This window comes from Mauremys mutica, chromosome 2 (genome assembly GCF_020497125.1).
Source record: "Mauremys mutica isolate MM-2020 ecotype Southern chromosome 2, ASM2049712v1, whole genome shotgun sequence".
NCBI classification, from domain to species: domain Eukaryota; kingdom Metazoa; phylum Chordata; order Testudines; family Geoemydidae; genus Mauremys; species Mauremys mutica.
In genome coordinates, this window is record NC_059073.1 from 3,345,101 (window position 1) to 3,361,798 (window position 16,698).

At 70.7% G+C, this 16,698-nt stretch overlaps 1 protein-coding gene across 14 annotated transcripts in view; it reads left to right on the forward strand.

The window, feature by feature from the left end:
* Positions 1-16,698, forward strand: part of PLEC (plectin) — a 123,657-nt gene that overhangs the window by 29,970 nt on the left and 76,989 nt on the right. For 2 of the 14 annotated variants that reach the window (XM_045004899.1, XM_045004902.1), the window contains exon 1: positions 8,139-8,262. The exons of 6 other annotated variants lie outside the window; for them this stretch is intronic. In XM_045004899.1, coding sequence (XP_044860834.1) covers positions 8,169-8,262 — 94 coding nt within the window. In that variant the 5' untranslated portion in view covers positions 8,139-8,168. Of the gene's footprint in view, positions 1-1,383; positions 2,126-5,128; positions 5,415-7,523; positions 7,555-8,138; positions 8,263-14,733; positions 14,879-16,698 lie in introns of those variants that run through there. 6 more of the 14 variants (XM_045004897.1, XM_045004898.1, XM_045004893.1 and 3 more) reach the window with 5 other exon arrangements.

Genomic DNA, 16,698 nt, shown 5'->3' on the forward strand with positions numbered 1-16,698 from the left:
CGGTGTGTACAGGTGTCTGGGGGGGTTACTGGGTCTGTGGGGGTAGGTGGGAGATGGGTGTGTACAGGTGTCTGGGGGGGTAGGTGGGGGGATCGGTGTGTACAGGTGTCTGGGGGGGTTACTGGGTCTGGGGGGGTAGGTGGGGGGATCGGTGTGTACAGGTGTCTGGGGGGGTTACTGGGTCTGTGGGGGTAGGTGGGAGATGGGTGTGTACAGGTGTCTGGGGGGTTACTGGGTCTGGGGGGGTAGGTGGGGGGATCGGTGTGTACAGGTGTCTGGGGGGGTTTATTGGGTCTGGGGGGGGTAGGTGACTCCTCTGCTCTGTGTGGCCAGGACTGGTGTAGGCCTGTGTCTGTGCTGCCTGGCTGCTGGGGCTGGCGCCTGGGGTGGGGGGGCAGTGCCCTCCCTCAGGGGCTGGTCCCTGTATGGTGCCCCGAGAGGGCTGGGGAGGGGAGGGGAGGGCAGCCCAGCCCCCGCGTCGGGTCTGGCCCAGCACTGCGGCAGGAGGGCAGCTGGTGCTGTGAGTGGGGTCTCTGAGGTGCTCTGTGCAGACTGTCACTTCCCGTGTGCCCCAGACACCGATTGGGGCGGGGCAGGGGCCATGGAGGGGGGTACAGAGCCTTTGCCTTGTGGGGCAGGAGGCCCTGGGTGCTGGCTCGGGGGCTGGGCCACGTAACCACCCCGGCAACCTGCTGCTGCTCGCGAGGCGTCTCCCCAGGGCGCTGAGGAGTGGTGCCCCGTTTGCTCCGCTGCAGGCGTAACCCTGCAGGCCGGGAGTGGGGCCTAGCCGCGAGAGCAGGGGCTGGGCACCAGGACTCCTGGGTTCTGCTGTGTGCTGCTGGGCAGGTCCTGACCCCGCCCGATGCCTCAGTTTCCCCTCAGTGCAGTGTGACTCCTCCAGGGGGCTGTGTGGCTAGTTGGGTGCTGTGAGCACTGGCTGGGGGCTGGCTCAGTCTGGGACCCCAGCCTGGGGGCTGTTCCCTGGCTTGTCAGCCCCAGAGAGCAGCTGGCTGGCATGGAAGTGGTTAAAGCCGGCCAACGCCCTCCTTGCCTGGCCTCCCTGGCAGGGTGCCAGGAATGACAGGGAGGTGCCTGCTGGGGGTGGGGCTGGGCAGGCTGCCCTGGCCTCTCCTGTCCAGCCCCCCGGCTCTGCCCCTCGCCGCGTGGGGCACTGGACCCGTCTGGTCAGTTCGCCTTTGCTGAGTCGCGTGCAGTGGAAAGCAAAGCGCCGGGTGCCCGCCCTCACCCCCAGCCCCACGCTCCCCTCACCCCGCCCCACTTGTGGGAAACTGGAGGGGAAACTATGATGAAACTCCTGGCCAGAGCAGAGCCGGCAAATCTGGCGCTTCCTCTCCTCCCCCTCCCCGTGGTCAGGAGGGCGTGTGGTGCCCGGGAGGGGCTGCTGAGCCCCCCCCCCCCGGCGCCCATATCCGCGTGTGTGTCACAGCCAGGGAGGGAGCGGGCATGCCCCCCCGTGCCTGAGCGGGGGTGGAGCTGCTGTCACTCGCCAGTGCGCGGCTGCTCGGTCTGAGCCAGGCCGGGAGGGAGGCGCGCTGCTCCGGCTGCCTGTGCCGAGAGGGCTGTTCCTGGCCGCGTGCTGCCGTGCCCGCAGGGATGGTGGCAGGGATGCTGATGCCGCTGGAGCGGCTGCAGGCCGTCTACGAGCTGCTCTTCCGCGAGGGCGTGATGGTGGCCAAGAAGGACAAGCGGCCGCAGAGCTTCCACCCGCAGCTGCCCGGCGTCACCAACCTGCAGGTGATGCGGGCCATGGGCTCGCTCCGGTCGCGGGGCCTGGTGCGCGAGACCTTCGCCTGGCGCCACTGCTACTGGTACCTGACCAACGAGGGCATCTGCCACCTGCGCCAGTACCTGCACCTGCCGCCCGAGATCGTGCCCGCCTCCCTGCAGCGCGTCCGCCGCCCCGTGGCCATGGCCCTGCGGCGCCCCGCTGCGGGCCCCCGGGTGCAGACGGTGCCGGGCCTGGCCAGCTGCCCCCCCAAACGCCAGGCAGGCAGCGACTCGCGCCAGGCGTACCGCAGGAGAGAGGAGACCCAGGAGCAGCACGTGGAGGCTGCCTCAGCAGGGGGAGTGTCCAGGCCGGCCCCGGAACCCAGCCCTGCCCCAGGTTAGCGACCCACCCCTCGCCGGCAGGGAGGGGGTGCATGGGGCCGCGTCCTGCCCCCCAGGGGGAGCAGCGGGGGCGGCTGTGTTCATTCATTCGGGTGGGGGGAGCCTGCAGTCGGTGAGCGGTGCTGGGGGGCAGGGGGCACGGCCGTAACCTTTCCTGGACGGGGGTTCCCCTCCGCTGGGCCCTGGGGGGTGCTGGCACAGGGCTGTGTGAATGCCGTGGGGGGGCGGGGCTGGCGGGCCCGGGGCTGCCCTTAACCCTTTCCCACCCGGTGTGTGTGTGAGAGGGGAGCTCTGGCTTGCCCAGGGGTGGGGGTAGGGACAGCCGGCCAGCAGGCAGGCGTCCCCCGCCCCCGCAGGGGGGCCCTGGCATGCCAACAGGTGCAGGGCCCCGTGCTATCCTTGGCCGTCAGGTTTCCCGTCCTCCTCCAGCTGCTGCGGTCTGCTGCCAAGGTCAGAGGCGGCCCCAGGGAGACGGACCCCACTCTCTGCAGGCAGCGTCTGGGGAGAGCCCTGGGGGTGCTGTCGGGGGTCAGGGGCTTTGTCCGGCTTGTCGCACAGGCACTGGGGAGTGGGGGCTGGCACTCTGAGCCTGGGGCCCTCTGTCCCGTGGGGCGTTTGGCACGTACGTGGGGGGGGTGTCTATCCCAGCAGTGGGTCCCCACCCAGGGGCTGCTCCCCGAGAACGCACCCTCGGCTCACGAGTGGCACAGAACTGCGGGTGGGGGTCCCAGGCCGGGAGCGTGTGCGGACGGCTGGGGCCGGTGGCTTGCGAGGTGTGCAGCCTGTCCGGGCTGGTGGGCTAATGGGACTGGGGGCGCAGGCATCTTACCAGCCAGCGCGGATGCTGCTCCGGGGGCAGGGCCAGTGCTGGGCGGTGCCGGGTATCCTGCGCGTCCTCGTGCTGGGGCTCCCGCCCCGCCAGCCAGCACGTGCCCCTGGCCTCGCCCTGTGGGCGCATGGGGCAGGCTGCCCTCCCTGTTCAGGGCCCATCCCGTGGGCTAGCTGCACCCCCTGCGGGGCGGAGGTCATGGGGGACGAGGGCCTTCAGGGGATGGAGGAGGGGCAGCAGAGGGGTGTTCCCTTCTCGGGGTGGGCATCTGCCAGCCTGGCGCTGCAGCGAGGAGGGGGGAGCGGCACGTTTGCACCACCTGGGGCTCATCCCCACCTGCGGCGCGTGCTGGAGACCAGAGCCCATATCCGAGTGCGGGACGGGCCCCCATGGCCGGACAGCCTGTGCTGCGGGAGGGGCTGGGCTATGGGCCTGCGCCCATGTGGGGAGGGGGGGATCCCAGCCCCAGGTCCCTTCCCAGCCGCCCCCCACCCCCTTCAGCCTGCTCCGAGCTGCCGGCTGCTCTGCTCAGCTTGGCCCCGTGCTGACCCGCGGTCCCCTGGCCACGCTGCTGAGCACTGGGCCGCCGCTCGCTGGAGGGGAGGGCTGGTGCCCTGCCTCCTGCCCAGCCCGAGGTAGGGTGGGCTTGGCCTGGCCGGGGGTCCCTGCCCCATGCGGGGTGGGGAGCAGCCCTGCCCGAGGCCCCAGCCCTGCTGCTGCTGGTGCTGGCTGAGCGCCTCGGCTCCAAGTTTCCACCAGGAAACGCGCTGAGCTGGCCTGTTCCTGGGGCGTGAGTCAGCTGCAGCTCCTGGGCCGGGTCCTGCCAGGCGGGGGGGCGGCTGGGCCTGCTGCTCCCCCCCACCCCACACACAGCCCCTGGCAGGTAGCGTGCCCCACCCCGCCCCACCCCGCCCTGCAGCTGCTCTGCTGGGACAATGGGCTCATTGTCCAACAGCTGCCAGTGCTGGCGCCTTCCCCACCGCGCTGAGCCGTCCCCCGGGCTGTGCCCACACCCCTCTGTCCTGCCCCATGGCCCGGCCCTGGGCTCCCTCACCCCATGGCCGTGCCCACGCCCTTCTGCCCTGCCCCACGGCTCGGCCCTGGGCTCCCTCACCCCATGGCCGTGCCCACGCCCCTCTGTCCTGCCCCATGGCCCGGCCCTGGACTCCCTCACCCCAAGGCCATGCCCACGCCCCTCTGTCCTGCCCCATGGCTTGGCCCTGGGCTCCCCCTGCCCCCAGCTCTGCCCACAGCCCTGGGCTCCCACGGCTGTGCCCACACCCCTCTGTCCTGTCCCATGGCCCTGGGCTTCCCCCGCCCCATGGCTGTGCCCACGCCCCTCAGCGCTGACCCATGGCCCCCCACCCCACCCCACCCCGCTTGCTTCCTGGCTGTGCTGATAACCCTTTGCCTGGTGCTGTGCAGGTGGGCGGGCGCTGAGGGGAAGGTTGCCGTGGGGAGGGCAGGGAGCCGGACCCAGGTGTGTCTCTCCCCCCAGCCCAGCCCAGCCCCCTGATAGAGGAGGGGTGAGAGCGAGGCTGGAGCTGGCCTTCTCTGGGGGCCTGGCGCAGGGCAGGGGGCTCCTTCGTGCTCTCCCATGGCTCGGCCTTTGCAAGTGTGGGGAGGGGGCTCCGGCGTGCGGGACCCTCCGGTTCAGCACGAGAGCCAGGGCCCCAGGGGTCTGCTCCTTGCTGAGACCCCTGGGGCGGGTCTGGGGTCAGGTGGGGAGAGGGCAAAGCGCCAGGCTTGGCACTGGGTGCTCCAGGACAGCTCGGACGGGGGCTGCCCTGGGGTGGAATGTGCTGGAAGGGGACTAACCCCGCTCCTGAATCTGCCCCGGCTCCAGCCCTCAGTAGCAGAAAGCCCCGGGGACCGCCCCAGGCCCCTGAGCAGCACCCGCTGTGCCCAGCTCTCTGCAGCTGCCCCAGGGCTCGTAGGAGCTGGGTCCTCAGCGGGTTGCTCCAGCCCCTCCGGAGCTGCCCTGGCTGGAGGAGCAGGCGGGGCCCTGCCGGCCCCACGAAGGCGCCAGTTCTGGGCATGTGGAAAGCCCCTGTGGCCCGGAGCTGGAGCCGGCATTCCTCAGGCCCCTCGGCCTGGTGCGGAGCAGAGGGGCTGAATTGCTGAATGCCACAAGAATCCTGGCCGCTCCTCTCGCAGCAGCTGGAGCAGATTTGGAAGGCTGGGGCGGGAGCCTGCGGGTGGGCTCCTGGCTGCCAGGCTTCGCCAAGAGGAAGAGGAGGGGAGGCCGAGCCCCTGGTGCATCCTGCGGGGCAGGCGCTGAGCTCCTGGCGCTGCTGGGACTTGCTCTGGCTGGAAGGGGGCTGGCTGCAGCCTGGCAGGAGAGGGTGTGAGGAGCTGCTGCTGCTTCCGAGCTGAGCTTCCCAGCGCGCAGCCGGAGCCATGGACTGGGAGGATGGCAGGTATTTCATGGAAGACCTCATCCAGCAGGGCCAAGGTAGGAGCCTGGGGCAGCCTGCCCGGAGGAATGGGGAGAGTGGGTCCTGCCCTGCCCCCAGCCTACGCCCCCCCGGGCCTCAGGCCAAGCTCATGGGGCTGCGCCGCGCTCTCCCTGCCTCTCCCAGCAGCCCCCTCCCTTTGCAAAGTGCTGGGGCTCATCCCTGCGTGCAGCAGGGGGGGGGCTGTGAATGGGGATGGGCCCTGGCCCCCCTGTACCCAGCCCCGGTGACGAGCACTGGGGCAGGGTTCTGCCTAGCGACTCCTGCTGGCCTGGCCTCGCCCACAGGGTGCTGGGACAAGAGGTTCCCCGCCCTGGGTGTCCCCCCCGCAGGGCTGGCTGGGCTCCCGGCCATGGGCCTGGCCAGCTGTGGCTTTGGGCTGGGGAGAAGGAATCGCTCTGACGGGGGGGCAGGCAGCAGCCCCCCCCCCCCCCGCGAGCCCGGGCTCTGCAGCAGCCCTGACGCTGTGGCTCTGGCTGGGCTCCCTGGCATCATCCCAGCGGCCTGGTCTGGCGCTGCACCTTGGGGCTCTGCCCAGAGCCCGTTCCGGGACTGAGGGATCCAGTTCCGGGTCTTCTCTTGTCCTCTGGGTAGTCAGTTGCAGTGAAACCCTGGGCTGGGGGTTGGTGCTCTGCTGGATTGGACTCGTGGGCACTGGGGCTGGTGGGCATTTCCAGGGAGCTCCCTGTGCCCCCGCCTGGCCCTGCGCGCCCAGCCCCTCTCAGGAGGCAGGCGGAGGCGCAGCCTGGTGGTTCCTGGCGCAGTCTGAAGGGCTCGGCTCTGGGCCGTTGCGGTGTCGTTCCCGAGGCTGCAGCGCCCGAGCCCAGCGAGGGGGCAGGGGCCGCAGGCGGCACTGGGCAGCGGTGCGATGTCGGGCAGGGGCCGCAGGCGGCACTGGGCAGCGGTGCGATGTCGGGCAGGGGCCGCAGGCGGCACTGGGCAGCGGTGCGATGTCGGGCAGGCACAGCGGTTGATGCCCCGCCCCTGTGTGTGCTGGGTCCCCAGCTGGAGGCAGTGGCAGGAGTGTTGGGGGGCGGGGTCTTTCCTGTGCCCAGGCCTGCCTGCCCGGGGGCTCTGCTCACCCAGGGGTGGCTGGGCCTGGGGGGGTCAGAGGTGCTGTCTTACCATGCGCTGCTCCGAGCTGCGCTTGGGGGCGCCTGGGATTGGCGAGCTGTGCCTGCGGCTCCAGAGGGCGTGGGTTGGCGCGGCACTGCAGGGGCGGGGGCATCTGCTGGGTGGGGTCAGGCGGGGCGGCCCGCCAGGGAGATGCTGCTGTGGGATGAGCCCTAGAGCTGCCATCCCCTTGCCTGGATTGGCCCTGCCCCCGCTGTGCCAGCTCCCCCCGAGATCCCCAGCCCCCCTCCCCTGCTCGGGGGCTAGGCCTGGGGGCAGTTTGCCGTGGGGAGGTGGTAAAGCCGAGGGCCCCTTCCCCCGGGGCTCTGACCCCCTGTCAGTGAGCCGGGCCCAGGCCTGGCCAGGACCCGTCCGAGCTGTGTGGGGCTGGCAGCACTGGGAGGGGGGTGGGATACCGCCATTGAGTACCCGCCCTGGGGAGGGCACTTTAGACAGGACCCAGAGCCCTGTGCCGGGGGCTGCCCGTGTGCAGGGGTGGGGCAGGCCATGCCCACGACTGGTCGTCCCCAGGCAGGTGCCAGTGCAGGTCGGGATGGTGCTGGCCCCTAGGCGCTGGCTTTGCCAGGCAATGCTGCACTCGGACGCCAAGTGCTCTCATGCTGCTGCCCGGGCTGCCAGCCTGGGATGGGCACAGGCCAGCCGGGCGCTGTGTGGGATGGGCCCCCAACCCCAGGCCGTGGCAGAGCCCCTGGGACGGGGTTACTCCTGGTTCCCATCTCGGGGGGGGGCTAGGCCTCTGCCCTGCGGGGTGGGAGATCTCCAGCCACGGGGCTCTGGGGGGCTGCAGCCGGCCCCTCCTCCCGCCTGTTGCCATGTCATGTTCTAACTCGGGAGGCATGACAGGTTGTGCTGGGATATTTATAGCCCCCCGCTCCCTCCCCTTCCCCACGGGCACAGGGCTCGGCGGCACTGCAGCCTGCGTGGGGGCTCTGTGCAGCAGGCTCCTGCCCCCTCGGTCCCAGCCCTGGCCGTGGAGAAGCTGCTTCCCCATGAAGATCGTGCCAGGTAGGGGCCCAGGGCCTCGCCCCTGTGTGTGCCCGGCTCCAGGCGCCCGCTGGGCTATTTCCACCCCAGCACTTTGGGTTATAAAAAGCCCCTGGCGGCTGCCAGCTGGGAGTGATGGGGGCTGAGCCGGGGGGCGGCTGGGGCTGGCGGGGGGGGCGGCTGGGTGCCCATCCCTGCCCCTGGGGGGCTGCCTGTGCAATGGGGCCTGGGGGGGGGTCTGTTCCTAGCTCTGGCAGGGCTCTGCCGTCCAGGCCTGGGGGGAACGGGGGCGCAGGTTCGGCCAGCTGCGCTGCGTGCACCCCTGGGTGGGGGGGAGCCGTGGGGCGCAGGGGGCTGGGTGCCCTAGGAGCGGCAGCTCCCCACCAGGGCAGGGGGGCTGGGCTCTGGGCCCAGGAGTCCCAGCCGGGGTGGGGCAATGCTCCCTGCGGGGTGGGGGTCCCGTGGGGCGGGGCTGGGGCCGGGGCAGGCGGCGGGTCCCGCGGGGCGGGCCCGGGCGCCGGGGGGGGGGTCGAGCCGCAGTGCGGGGCGGGCGGGCCGGCGCAGGGGGCCGGGCCAGGAGGCGGCCGGCCGGGCGGGTGCAGGGAGCCGCAGCCGGAGCCGCTCGCCCCGCGGCCATGGACGCCCCCGCCGGCCCCTTCCCCTGGCTGGTGGCCGGGGCCCACGGGCTGGCGCTGCTGCTGGCCTGGCGCTGGCGGCGCTGCGCCCCAGGTGAGAGCGGCCGGGCCGGGCCGAGCCGGGCGGGGCTGGGCCGGGCTGTGGGCGGCCGCTTCGCCCGCCCGCCCCCCTGCCAAACACGGGCACGTGTGCGCCGGCTTAACCCCTGCGTCGCCGCCGGACTCCTGGGTTCTCTCCCTGGGTTGGGGGCTGGAAGCCGGACTCCTGGGTTCTTTCCCGGCTCGGGGGGGGGGGGGGGGAGCCTGGGAGCGGGACTCCTGGGTTCTCTCCCGGCTCTGTCCCAGGCTTGTTCTGTGTCCTTGGCAAGCCATTTCCCTTCCCCAGGCCTCAGTTTCCCCAGAGCAGCACGGGCTCAGATGGCCTCATTTCTAAAGGCTTCCCCGCAGCTGCGTCGTGCCAGCCGGAGCGGGCAGAGGCAGCCCTGGTGCTGAGGCCTCCTGGGATGCAGGCAGTGGGCCGGGGTCCGTGTCTAGGTCTGTGCCACCGGCTGCGTGGGGCCGGGGAGCGGGCGGCGGTGGCTGGCTGGGTGTGCTGGGAGCTGGTGCCAGAACGGTGCAGGGCACCCGGGGAAGGGAAGCAGCAGCAGAGCCCCAGGGATGCTGTGGTCCCTGGAGAGCAGCTGTGGCTGGTGCCAAGCCAGGTGCCAGCTGGGGGCTGTTGTCCTGGCAGTGTTGGGCTTTGAGAGTAAACCAGGAGGGGCAGCTGCTGGCTCAGGATCTGCGATGCGCAGACCCCCAGTCTCTGCAGGGCTGGCCCCACTGCCCCAGCGGGGGGGGGGGGTCTGTGCTAAGGGCCCCCCCCATCGCTCAGGGCCCTGTTCGTCCTGGGTGAGCTGGTGATCAGGTGGCTCCAAGAGGCGTCTCGTCTGTCCCTAGAGGGGCTCTGCCTCCTCCACTCACCCTTGCCGGGACCTGTGCAGCCTGGGGGAGGGGGGGCTCCCTGCCAGCTGGGGGAGTGGGGGAACCGGGGGATGCTGCCCAGCGAGGGGACCAGGCGGGGTGTCTGGCTCAGCTTGGGGCTCTCATTGGCAGGTGCTTCCCTGGCTGGATGTCTGTGGGGATGGGGCATTGCTGGACCGGTGTCGGGCTGGCCTGTCTCGCCGGCACTGCATTGCTGGGTTGGCTTGCTGCAGGGCTGGGCACTGGACTGGCAAGCAGCAGGCAGTGGTGACAGACAGAGGGTTGAGTGCTGCGTTTCTGGGGCAGTGGTGTCCATGGGGAGGAGATGCACTCCCTCCCCCGGCTCGGGGGTCGCTGGCTGGCAGGGGGACAGGCTGCAGGCTCTGGGGGCGCAGAGCGAGGCGTTTCTCTCTGGTCACCCTGCGAGCTGCAGCTCCCTGGCTCCGGCCTGCCCGTGCGGGGGGGGGGGGGCTGTTCTCCAGCTGCCGGGCGGGTTCCCAAGTACCAGCTGTTGAAGCCGGCGGCAGGGCTGCGCTGACGGGGTTATTTTTATATGAAACTGATGCTGGTTCTCAGAACACCTCCCCCCCCCGCCTCACGCTATTGTCTTCTCTACCTGCTGCCCTGGCAGCTCCGTCCTGCCAAGCCCCCCCTGGTTTCTCTAGGGCTGCCCCTCCCATGGCGCCTCCCTTCCCCCTGCACCTTTGTGCCAGTGTCCTGCTGTTTACAGTACACGCCGCGCCTGGCTCTGGGCAGAGCTGGGGCTGGGCGGGGCCACCCGCCCTAGAGGCTGGAGCCTGCTTCCTCCTGGCAGAAATGGAGGGAGCCCCATTGCGGCCCCTCTTCCTCCAGCCCCCCTGGCAGCGGGGCCCTCGGGGATAGCTTGGGGGGGGACGGGAGGTTCCCTTCCCTTGTGCACCTGGTTGGGCCCCCATCCCGCCCCGCCCCAGAGTTCTCCGCCTGTTAACGGCTGGCTCTGGGGGCCGTGGGGCCATTGGAGGCGCTGGGGATGGGTGCAGGATGGTGGCGCATGCCCTGTCCCCCCCCCCGCCCGGGGCAGCATTAGCCAGCAAGGGAGCTAGCTGGTGCCGGATCTCCCCCCCCCCCGCTCCCCCCCCGTTTCCAGGGCGTTGGCTGTGGTTTCCGTGGAATCCGTGCAGGGCATTCCGGGATGTCACGCTGCCTCATCTGGTGGCGGGCGCTGGCCCGCGTTGCCATGGCAGCAGCAACTCAGGGCCCACACACGAGTGTTCAGGAAACCACAGTCTGGTGCTGCCCCCTGCAAAGTGGGGCTGGGGGGGGGGGCGGCTGCCGCTTCACTGCACTGGCAGGCGCCCAGCGGGGCAGGTGGGGAGAGCAGGGGCGGGTTTCCATCCTCCGGCAGTGCCACGAGGGACTCTGCCTCCCCAGGCCCTGCGGCCAGTGCCCAGGAATCCCCCCGGGCACCTTGACGGCAGGCGGGGCCTGTTCCCAGGCAGAACAGGGGCCCATGTCCCTGGCACAGGGCCATGCCTGCTCAGAGGGCATCTCGCTCCACCCTCCACGCCAAGGTCGCACCTGCCAGGGCCTGTCATCTCGGAGGGGCTTTAGCAGAGTCCTGGAGCAGGACGGGGCTCCTGTCTGTTTCTCCCTCCCCCCCCCACACGGGGACTGCAGGCTGCCTGGGATGGACCCCACAGCAGAGGGGGCTGAGCCTCCAACCTTGGCCTGTAACGGCCTCCTCTCAGGTGGCCTGACTGCAGCCTGGCCTGCGCTCAGGACTCCTGGGTTCTCTGCTCAGCCCTGCTCCCGACACCCGGCTCAGTCAGGTTTAACCCCCCCCGCCCCCCGCCATGAGCTGCCGCGGCCTGGGAGTGTGGGGGGCTGGGTGGGGTGAGCCCAGCCTCCTGTATTATATGTCCCTGGAGCAGCACGGGAGCTGCCCTGTGGCATCTGCGGAGCCCCACCCCGGGTGGGGGTATTTTTAGTGCCAGCGTCTGTCTGCGTCCCACAGGGGGAGGGTGTTTGTCCTGGATGCCAAAACCCAGCCCTGGGCATGGTGACTGTAGCCTGCCCTTCTTGCTGTGGGGCAGAGGGCTGGCTGCTAGGGGCTGTGGCTCAGAGGCTCTGCCCACCCCCTCTGGCGCTGTGTCGGAGTCTCCCTGGTGCCTCTGGCTGCGGAGCCCCGTGCCCAGCAGCAGGGGCAGCTCCAGGGATGCCCCAGCTCACCCCATTGCTGGCTGAGCATGGCCCCGTCTCCCGCCTGTCTGGACATGGCTGACCCGAAAGGACTGGGCTTGGCGGGAGGGCCTGTGCCAGGGCTAGCCGTGCAGTAGCCTGATTCCCAGGCGCTGCTCTGGTCTGGCCCCAGGGCTCTTGACACCGGCCTGGGGCAGGGGGGCTGCCCACACCCGGAGCCCCCTGCTCACTTCTGAGCAGGCCAGAATGCTGTGCCTGGAGGGCTCCCCTCTGTCTGCCACTTGCAGCTGGGGAGGGCTAGCTCAGTGGTTTGAGCACTGGCCTGCTAAACCCAGGGTTGTGACTTCAATCCTTGAGGGGGCCACTTAGGGATCTGGGGTAAAATCAGTACTTGGTCCTGCTAGTGAAGGCAGGGGGCTGGACTCAATGACCTTTCAAGGTCCCTTCCAGCTCTAGGAGATTGGTATATCTCCTATTATTTATTTAGGGTTAGCGGGCGCAGCCCCCAGCCCCATCTAGCCCCATGTCTCACAACACCAGCCTGAGCAGCGGGCAGGTCTGGGACAGCTGGCCCATGGGCAGCGTCTTGCATTGGCAGTGCCTGGCCTATGCCCTGCGGGTGGGGGTCTCGCTCAGTCCCTTCACTGAGTCTCATTCGCCGTAGACTTGTTGAATTCTTTGCTGCGGCCTGCTCAGCTCTTGGCCTCACTGGTGCCTTGTGGCAGGGAGTTCCGCAGACTCCTTGTGCCGGTTGGAGGGGAGCCGTGCGCGTGATGCGGGGCACAGAGCTCCGCAGGGTTTGGTGATGGGCGAGGGAAGAGGAATGCTGTAGCTAGCCGAGCGTGGCGGGTGTTGTTTGTTTGGGCTCTGTTCCCGTCTCTAAGGCTGGCTGGAGCCGCATGCGACAATGAACGCGCGGCCGTTGTGGGCGGGGAAGGCCCCATGGGACTCCTGGGAACCCCCCTCCCTCCCCAGTCAGCTTTTCCACTAGCCGCCCCATGGCCGTGACTGCCGGCTGGGGCTGGGAAGGGGGAGCTGGCTGGGGCTGTTCTTGCCAAGTGACTCACCAGCTGCAAAGAAAGGAAAGGAAATGGCAAAAGGCTGCGGTTTGGGCCTGGGCTGGCAGGTCCTGCCAAGGGAAACAGCCCCTGTGCCGAGCAGGGAGCAAGGAACCTCCGCTCAGCTGCCCCCGCTCCCTGGGAACCGCGCTTCAGAGGAGTCTCCTGGGGCAGGGGCAGGGGCATCCCCTGTCGGGAGAGGCTGTGGCCAGGCTGTCTGTTGGTTTTAGCGTGTGCTCAAGGCCCTTCCCCTGCTCCGCCAAGGGGACAGACTGGCTGAGGCGTGTAAAAGGAACAAGCCCCCCCATAGGACACTACAGCCTGTAAGATCCAGAGCCATCTCCTGCCTCCCACCAGCAATAATAACCGCAGCCCGGCCCACCCGGAGCTCCTGCCTTATCTCCGCTCCGCAGATGGGCCGGGGCTGGGCTCAGTCACATGCAGAGCTGGGAATAGAACCCAGGAGTCCTGTGCCCCACTCCCAGGACTAGGAACAGAACCCAGGCATGTTGCTCCCTTGGCTAGCGGCTGGCAGCGTCCACCGTTCTCTGTGCTAAGGCGTGGGGACGAGGGCCCCAGCCGCCTGGGAAACCGCCAACCGCTCAGACTCAGAGCCAGCCTCGAGGATGTTCCTCCCTCCCCGCTGCAGGACACGGGCTCCTGGGCTCAGCACTGCTCCAGCTGCAGCTGGGCGCTGCCAGCCTCCCACGGGTCCCACCCAGCGCATCCCAGATGCTCTGGAGGTTGGCAGGGACCCACCAAGGTGCATTGTGATTGCCCTGGGGGAGAGTCCTGCTGGGCCTAGGGGGGCCCGTGGCCTGTCCCAACGGCCCCATTGCTAGGGGGCTGCCCGGCGCCATGCAGGGCCATGGCCTGGCAGTGTGCTCTGTCACAGCGAGCGCTCTGCTGCTCTGAACGGCTCCTGCCAGGAGCCCCAGGCTTGGTCCAGGGCGTGCTGCTGCTGGGTGCTCCGTGTGTGGGGGGGAATCCCCTGCTGTGGCCGTTCGGTCTGGGGGCGCTGCCCCTCGGAGCAGTACTGGGGAGGGGGCGCAGTTGTAGCAGGAGAAAGGTGCAGCCTCCCAGCGTGGCGTGGGCCCCTCCCTGGGTGATCCGGGGCTGCCTCTGCAGGGGGGTCGTGTCGGCGCCCGGGTTCGAGCTCCTGGCGTGGGCAGGCCTGAGGCTGCGGCCGCCCCAGGGCAGGGTTCGCAGAGCACCGGGAGCTGGCCGTGCTGTGGCTGGCAGCCAGGGGGCTGTTGTCACCAGCTGTCCTGTGAGCGGTGGCACAGGGGAGTCCCGGGCAGCTCTGGCCCTCTCTTCGGAGCCATGGGCTCTCCTCCGATGAGGTAACGGGAAAGGGAGCCAACAGGGAGCGTGCCGAGGGCTCCCCTCTGCGCTGGGCTCCTGGGAGAGCTGCTCCTGGGCCCTGGCCTCACACCGGGGCCACGGCTCTGCCACCCTGGGCTCCCCCGTCCCTGACGGGCCTCAGCCTCCCGGCCTGCCAGCTGGATCCAGGCTAGGAAATCGGGACGGGGGGGGGGGGGGGAATCAGTCGCGTTGGGAGACTGGGCCCATGGGGGCTGCCCTGGGCACTTCCCTGGGGGGGGGGGACTGTGCACCAGATGCTGGGGTGGCTGGAATATTGCTCCCCCCCAGTGGGCTATGAGGGGGGGCTTGGTCCCAGGCTGGGGGGGCTGCTGAGGGGGCTCAGGCCTTGGCTAGGGCGGCTTGGTCCTGGGCTGGGGGGATGCGGGGGGGGGGGTCCTGAGCTAGGGGGGACCCTGGGGGTGGGGGCTCAAGCCTGGGCTGTGGGGAGGGCTGCTGGGGGGGGCTCAGGCCCAGGCTAGGGGGGGTTGGCCCCAGGCTGGGGAGTTCAGTCCAGAGCTGGGGGGGATGGGGGGTCCTGGGGGGCTTGGTCCTGGGCTGTGCGGGTTGGGGGGCTGCTTGGGGGGCTTAGACCTGGGCTAGGGGGGCTGGTCCTAGGCTAGGTTCCCCCTCGAGAGTGGGCTGGGGGGGCTCCCGGGAGCTCAGTCCCGCGCTGGGGGCTCCTTGGGGGGTCAGTCCCGGGCTGGGGGATGTTGGGGGGCTCCCAGGTGGCTCGTTCCGGGGCTGGGGGGCTCCTGCAGGGGTCAGTCCTGGGCTGGGGGAGGTTGGGGGGTCGGTCCTGGGCTGGGAATTGTTGGCGGAAGGTTGGGGGGCTCCGGGGGGGTCGGTCCAGGCTGGGGGAGGTTGGGGGGCTCCCGGCGGGGCTGGCTCCGCGCTGGCGGCTCCCCGGCCGCTGGGGGCCGGGCCGGGCCGGGCAGGGGGCGGGCGCGGGGCTGGGCGGCTCCTGTCTCGGCGGGCGGGCGGGCTGAGGAGCGCAGCGCAGCGGCATGGCCGGCAGTCCGGACCCCGCGTCCTCCGTGGCCGCCTACTTCGCCTACAAGCGGGCGGTGCTGCGGGGCTCCGAGTGGCTGCTGAGCGGCCGCTCCGAGCCGGAGCGGAGGAGCTACCTGAGCCGGCGGCTCTGCTGCGTCGGTGGGTCCGGCCGCGCGGTCCGGGGGCGCAGGGCTGGGAGCAGTGATGGGGCAGTGAGGGAGGGGGGCAGTGATGTGCAGTGGGGGGAGCAGTGCTGGGGCGGTGAGGGAGGGGGGGCAGTGATGTGCAGTGGGGGGTGCAGTGAGGGAGGGGGCAGTGATGTGCAGTGGGGGGTGCAGTGCTGGGGCGGTGAGGGAGGGGGGGCAGTGTTCGGACAGTGAAGGACAGGGGGCAGGGATGGGGTGCCGTGTTGGGGCAGTGAGGGACGGGGTGCAGTGTTTGGGTGCAGTGTTGGGGCAGTGGGGGGGTGATGCAGTGATTGGGTGCAGTGTTGGGACAGTGAGGGACGGGGTGCAGTGATTGAGTGCAGTGTTGGGCTAGTGAGAGAGGGGGTGCAGTGTTGGGGCAGTGAGGGACGGGGTGCAGTGTTGGGGCGCTGGGGCACCCCCAGGCCATCGCTCCTGCCACTGGACTGGTCTGTTCCCGGGTGTGTTTGTTTCTGAGCTCAGTGGACTCAGGGCAGCGAAGGGTTAATGGTTTGGGGGCGGGGCTTGCCCTAGCCCCGCCTCCCCCCGCCGGGGTAACAGTGACCCTTGAGCCAAGCAACTGAGCAACGTGCAGCCCCTCCCCCGCCAGGTGCCCTGGGAGGCGGGACAGCCCCTCCCCCTCCCCCGCCAGGTGCCCTGGGAGGCGGGACAGCCCCTCCCCCTCCCCTGCCAGGTGTCCTGGGAGGCGGGACAGCCCCTCCCCCTCCCCCGCCAGGTGCCCTGGGAGGCGGGACAGCCCCTCCCCCTCCCCCGCCAGGTGCCCTGGGAGGCGGGACAGCCCCTCCCCCCGCAGGGACAGGTGCAGGCTGATCCCCCCCCCCCGCGCACCTTGCTGGCCCGTCCCCCCATGGAGCCCGGCTGGGGAAGCCCCCCCAGCCTGGGGACGGTGCCTCAGTCCTCTGGGGGGGGCTCCTCGGGGGCCCGGGCCCCTTGTCTGCTGGCAGGTTCAGGGGGCTCCCCGGAGCTGAGACAGGCTTGTGGGTCTCCGGCCCCGCTAACAAAGCTGCCAGCCCCAGAGCACTGCCCCGAATCGGCCCAGCGCCTGGCGGGTGACCCCGGTTCTCCTGCTGCCTCGGGCGCCTGCGGTGCTGGGCAGCGGTGCCGCCCGGGGCTGCCTGCAGAGCCATTAGCCGTGTCCGCCTGGGAACACCCCAGCTCCTTCCTGGGCCTCACCCCGCGTGACCCTGGCCCGGGGCCCCAGGCGAGGGAGGGGAGCAGCAGGCAGGTGTGTCCAGCTGGGGGGGTCGAAATGCCTCCCGTGGCGGTGAGCCTCGGGGGCCCCCCTGAGGCGGCCGTTGAGCAGCCGTGGCGGCTGGCGTGACGGGACGCTGCTGGGCCTCGAGCTGCACCGCTCTGGGAAGCCAAAGTTATGCTCCGGCTCTAACCCCCCCTTCCCCGGCCTCTGGGCTGGGCCTGCTCCCGCGAGGCCCCCGGGCCTCTGCCCTCCGGCCAGGCGGGAATGGGCGAGCCCTTCCTGCCCTGGAGCCCCCCGGCGACGGCCCGGGTGCAGCCCCCCGTTCCCAAAGGCTGCTGCGGGGCGGGGCGCGGGAATGCGGCTCTGAGCAGGGTGGGGGCAAAGGGGCCTGCGGGAGGTGAGAGACCTGCCGTCCAGTACTAGCGCTCTGGGAGCGCCCCGGCACGCCTGGCCCCCCTGCATCTCCCGGCCCGGGGGTGTCGCAAGCTGCAGCCGGCCTCACAGACGGCCTCTGCCCCCCCCCCCCCCGCAGCCTCAGAGCCCCAGCGTTGCGGCCCCTGCCTGCAGCCTCAGATCCC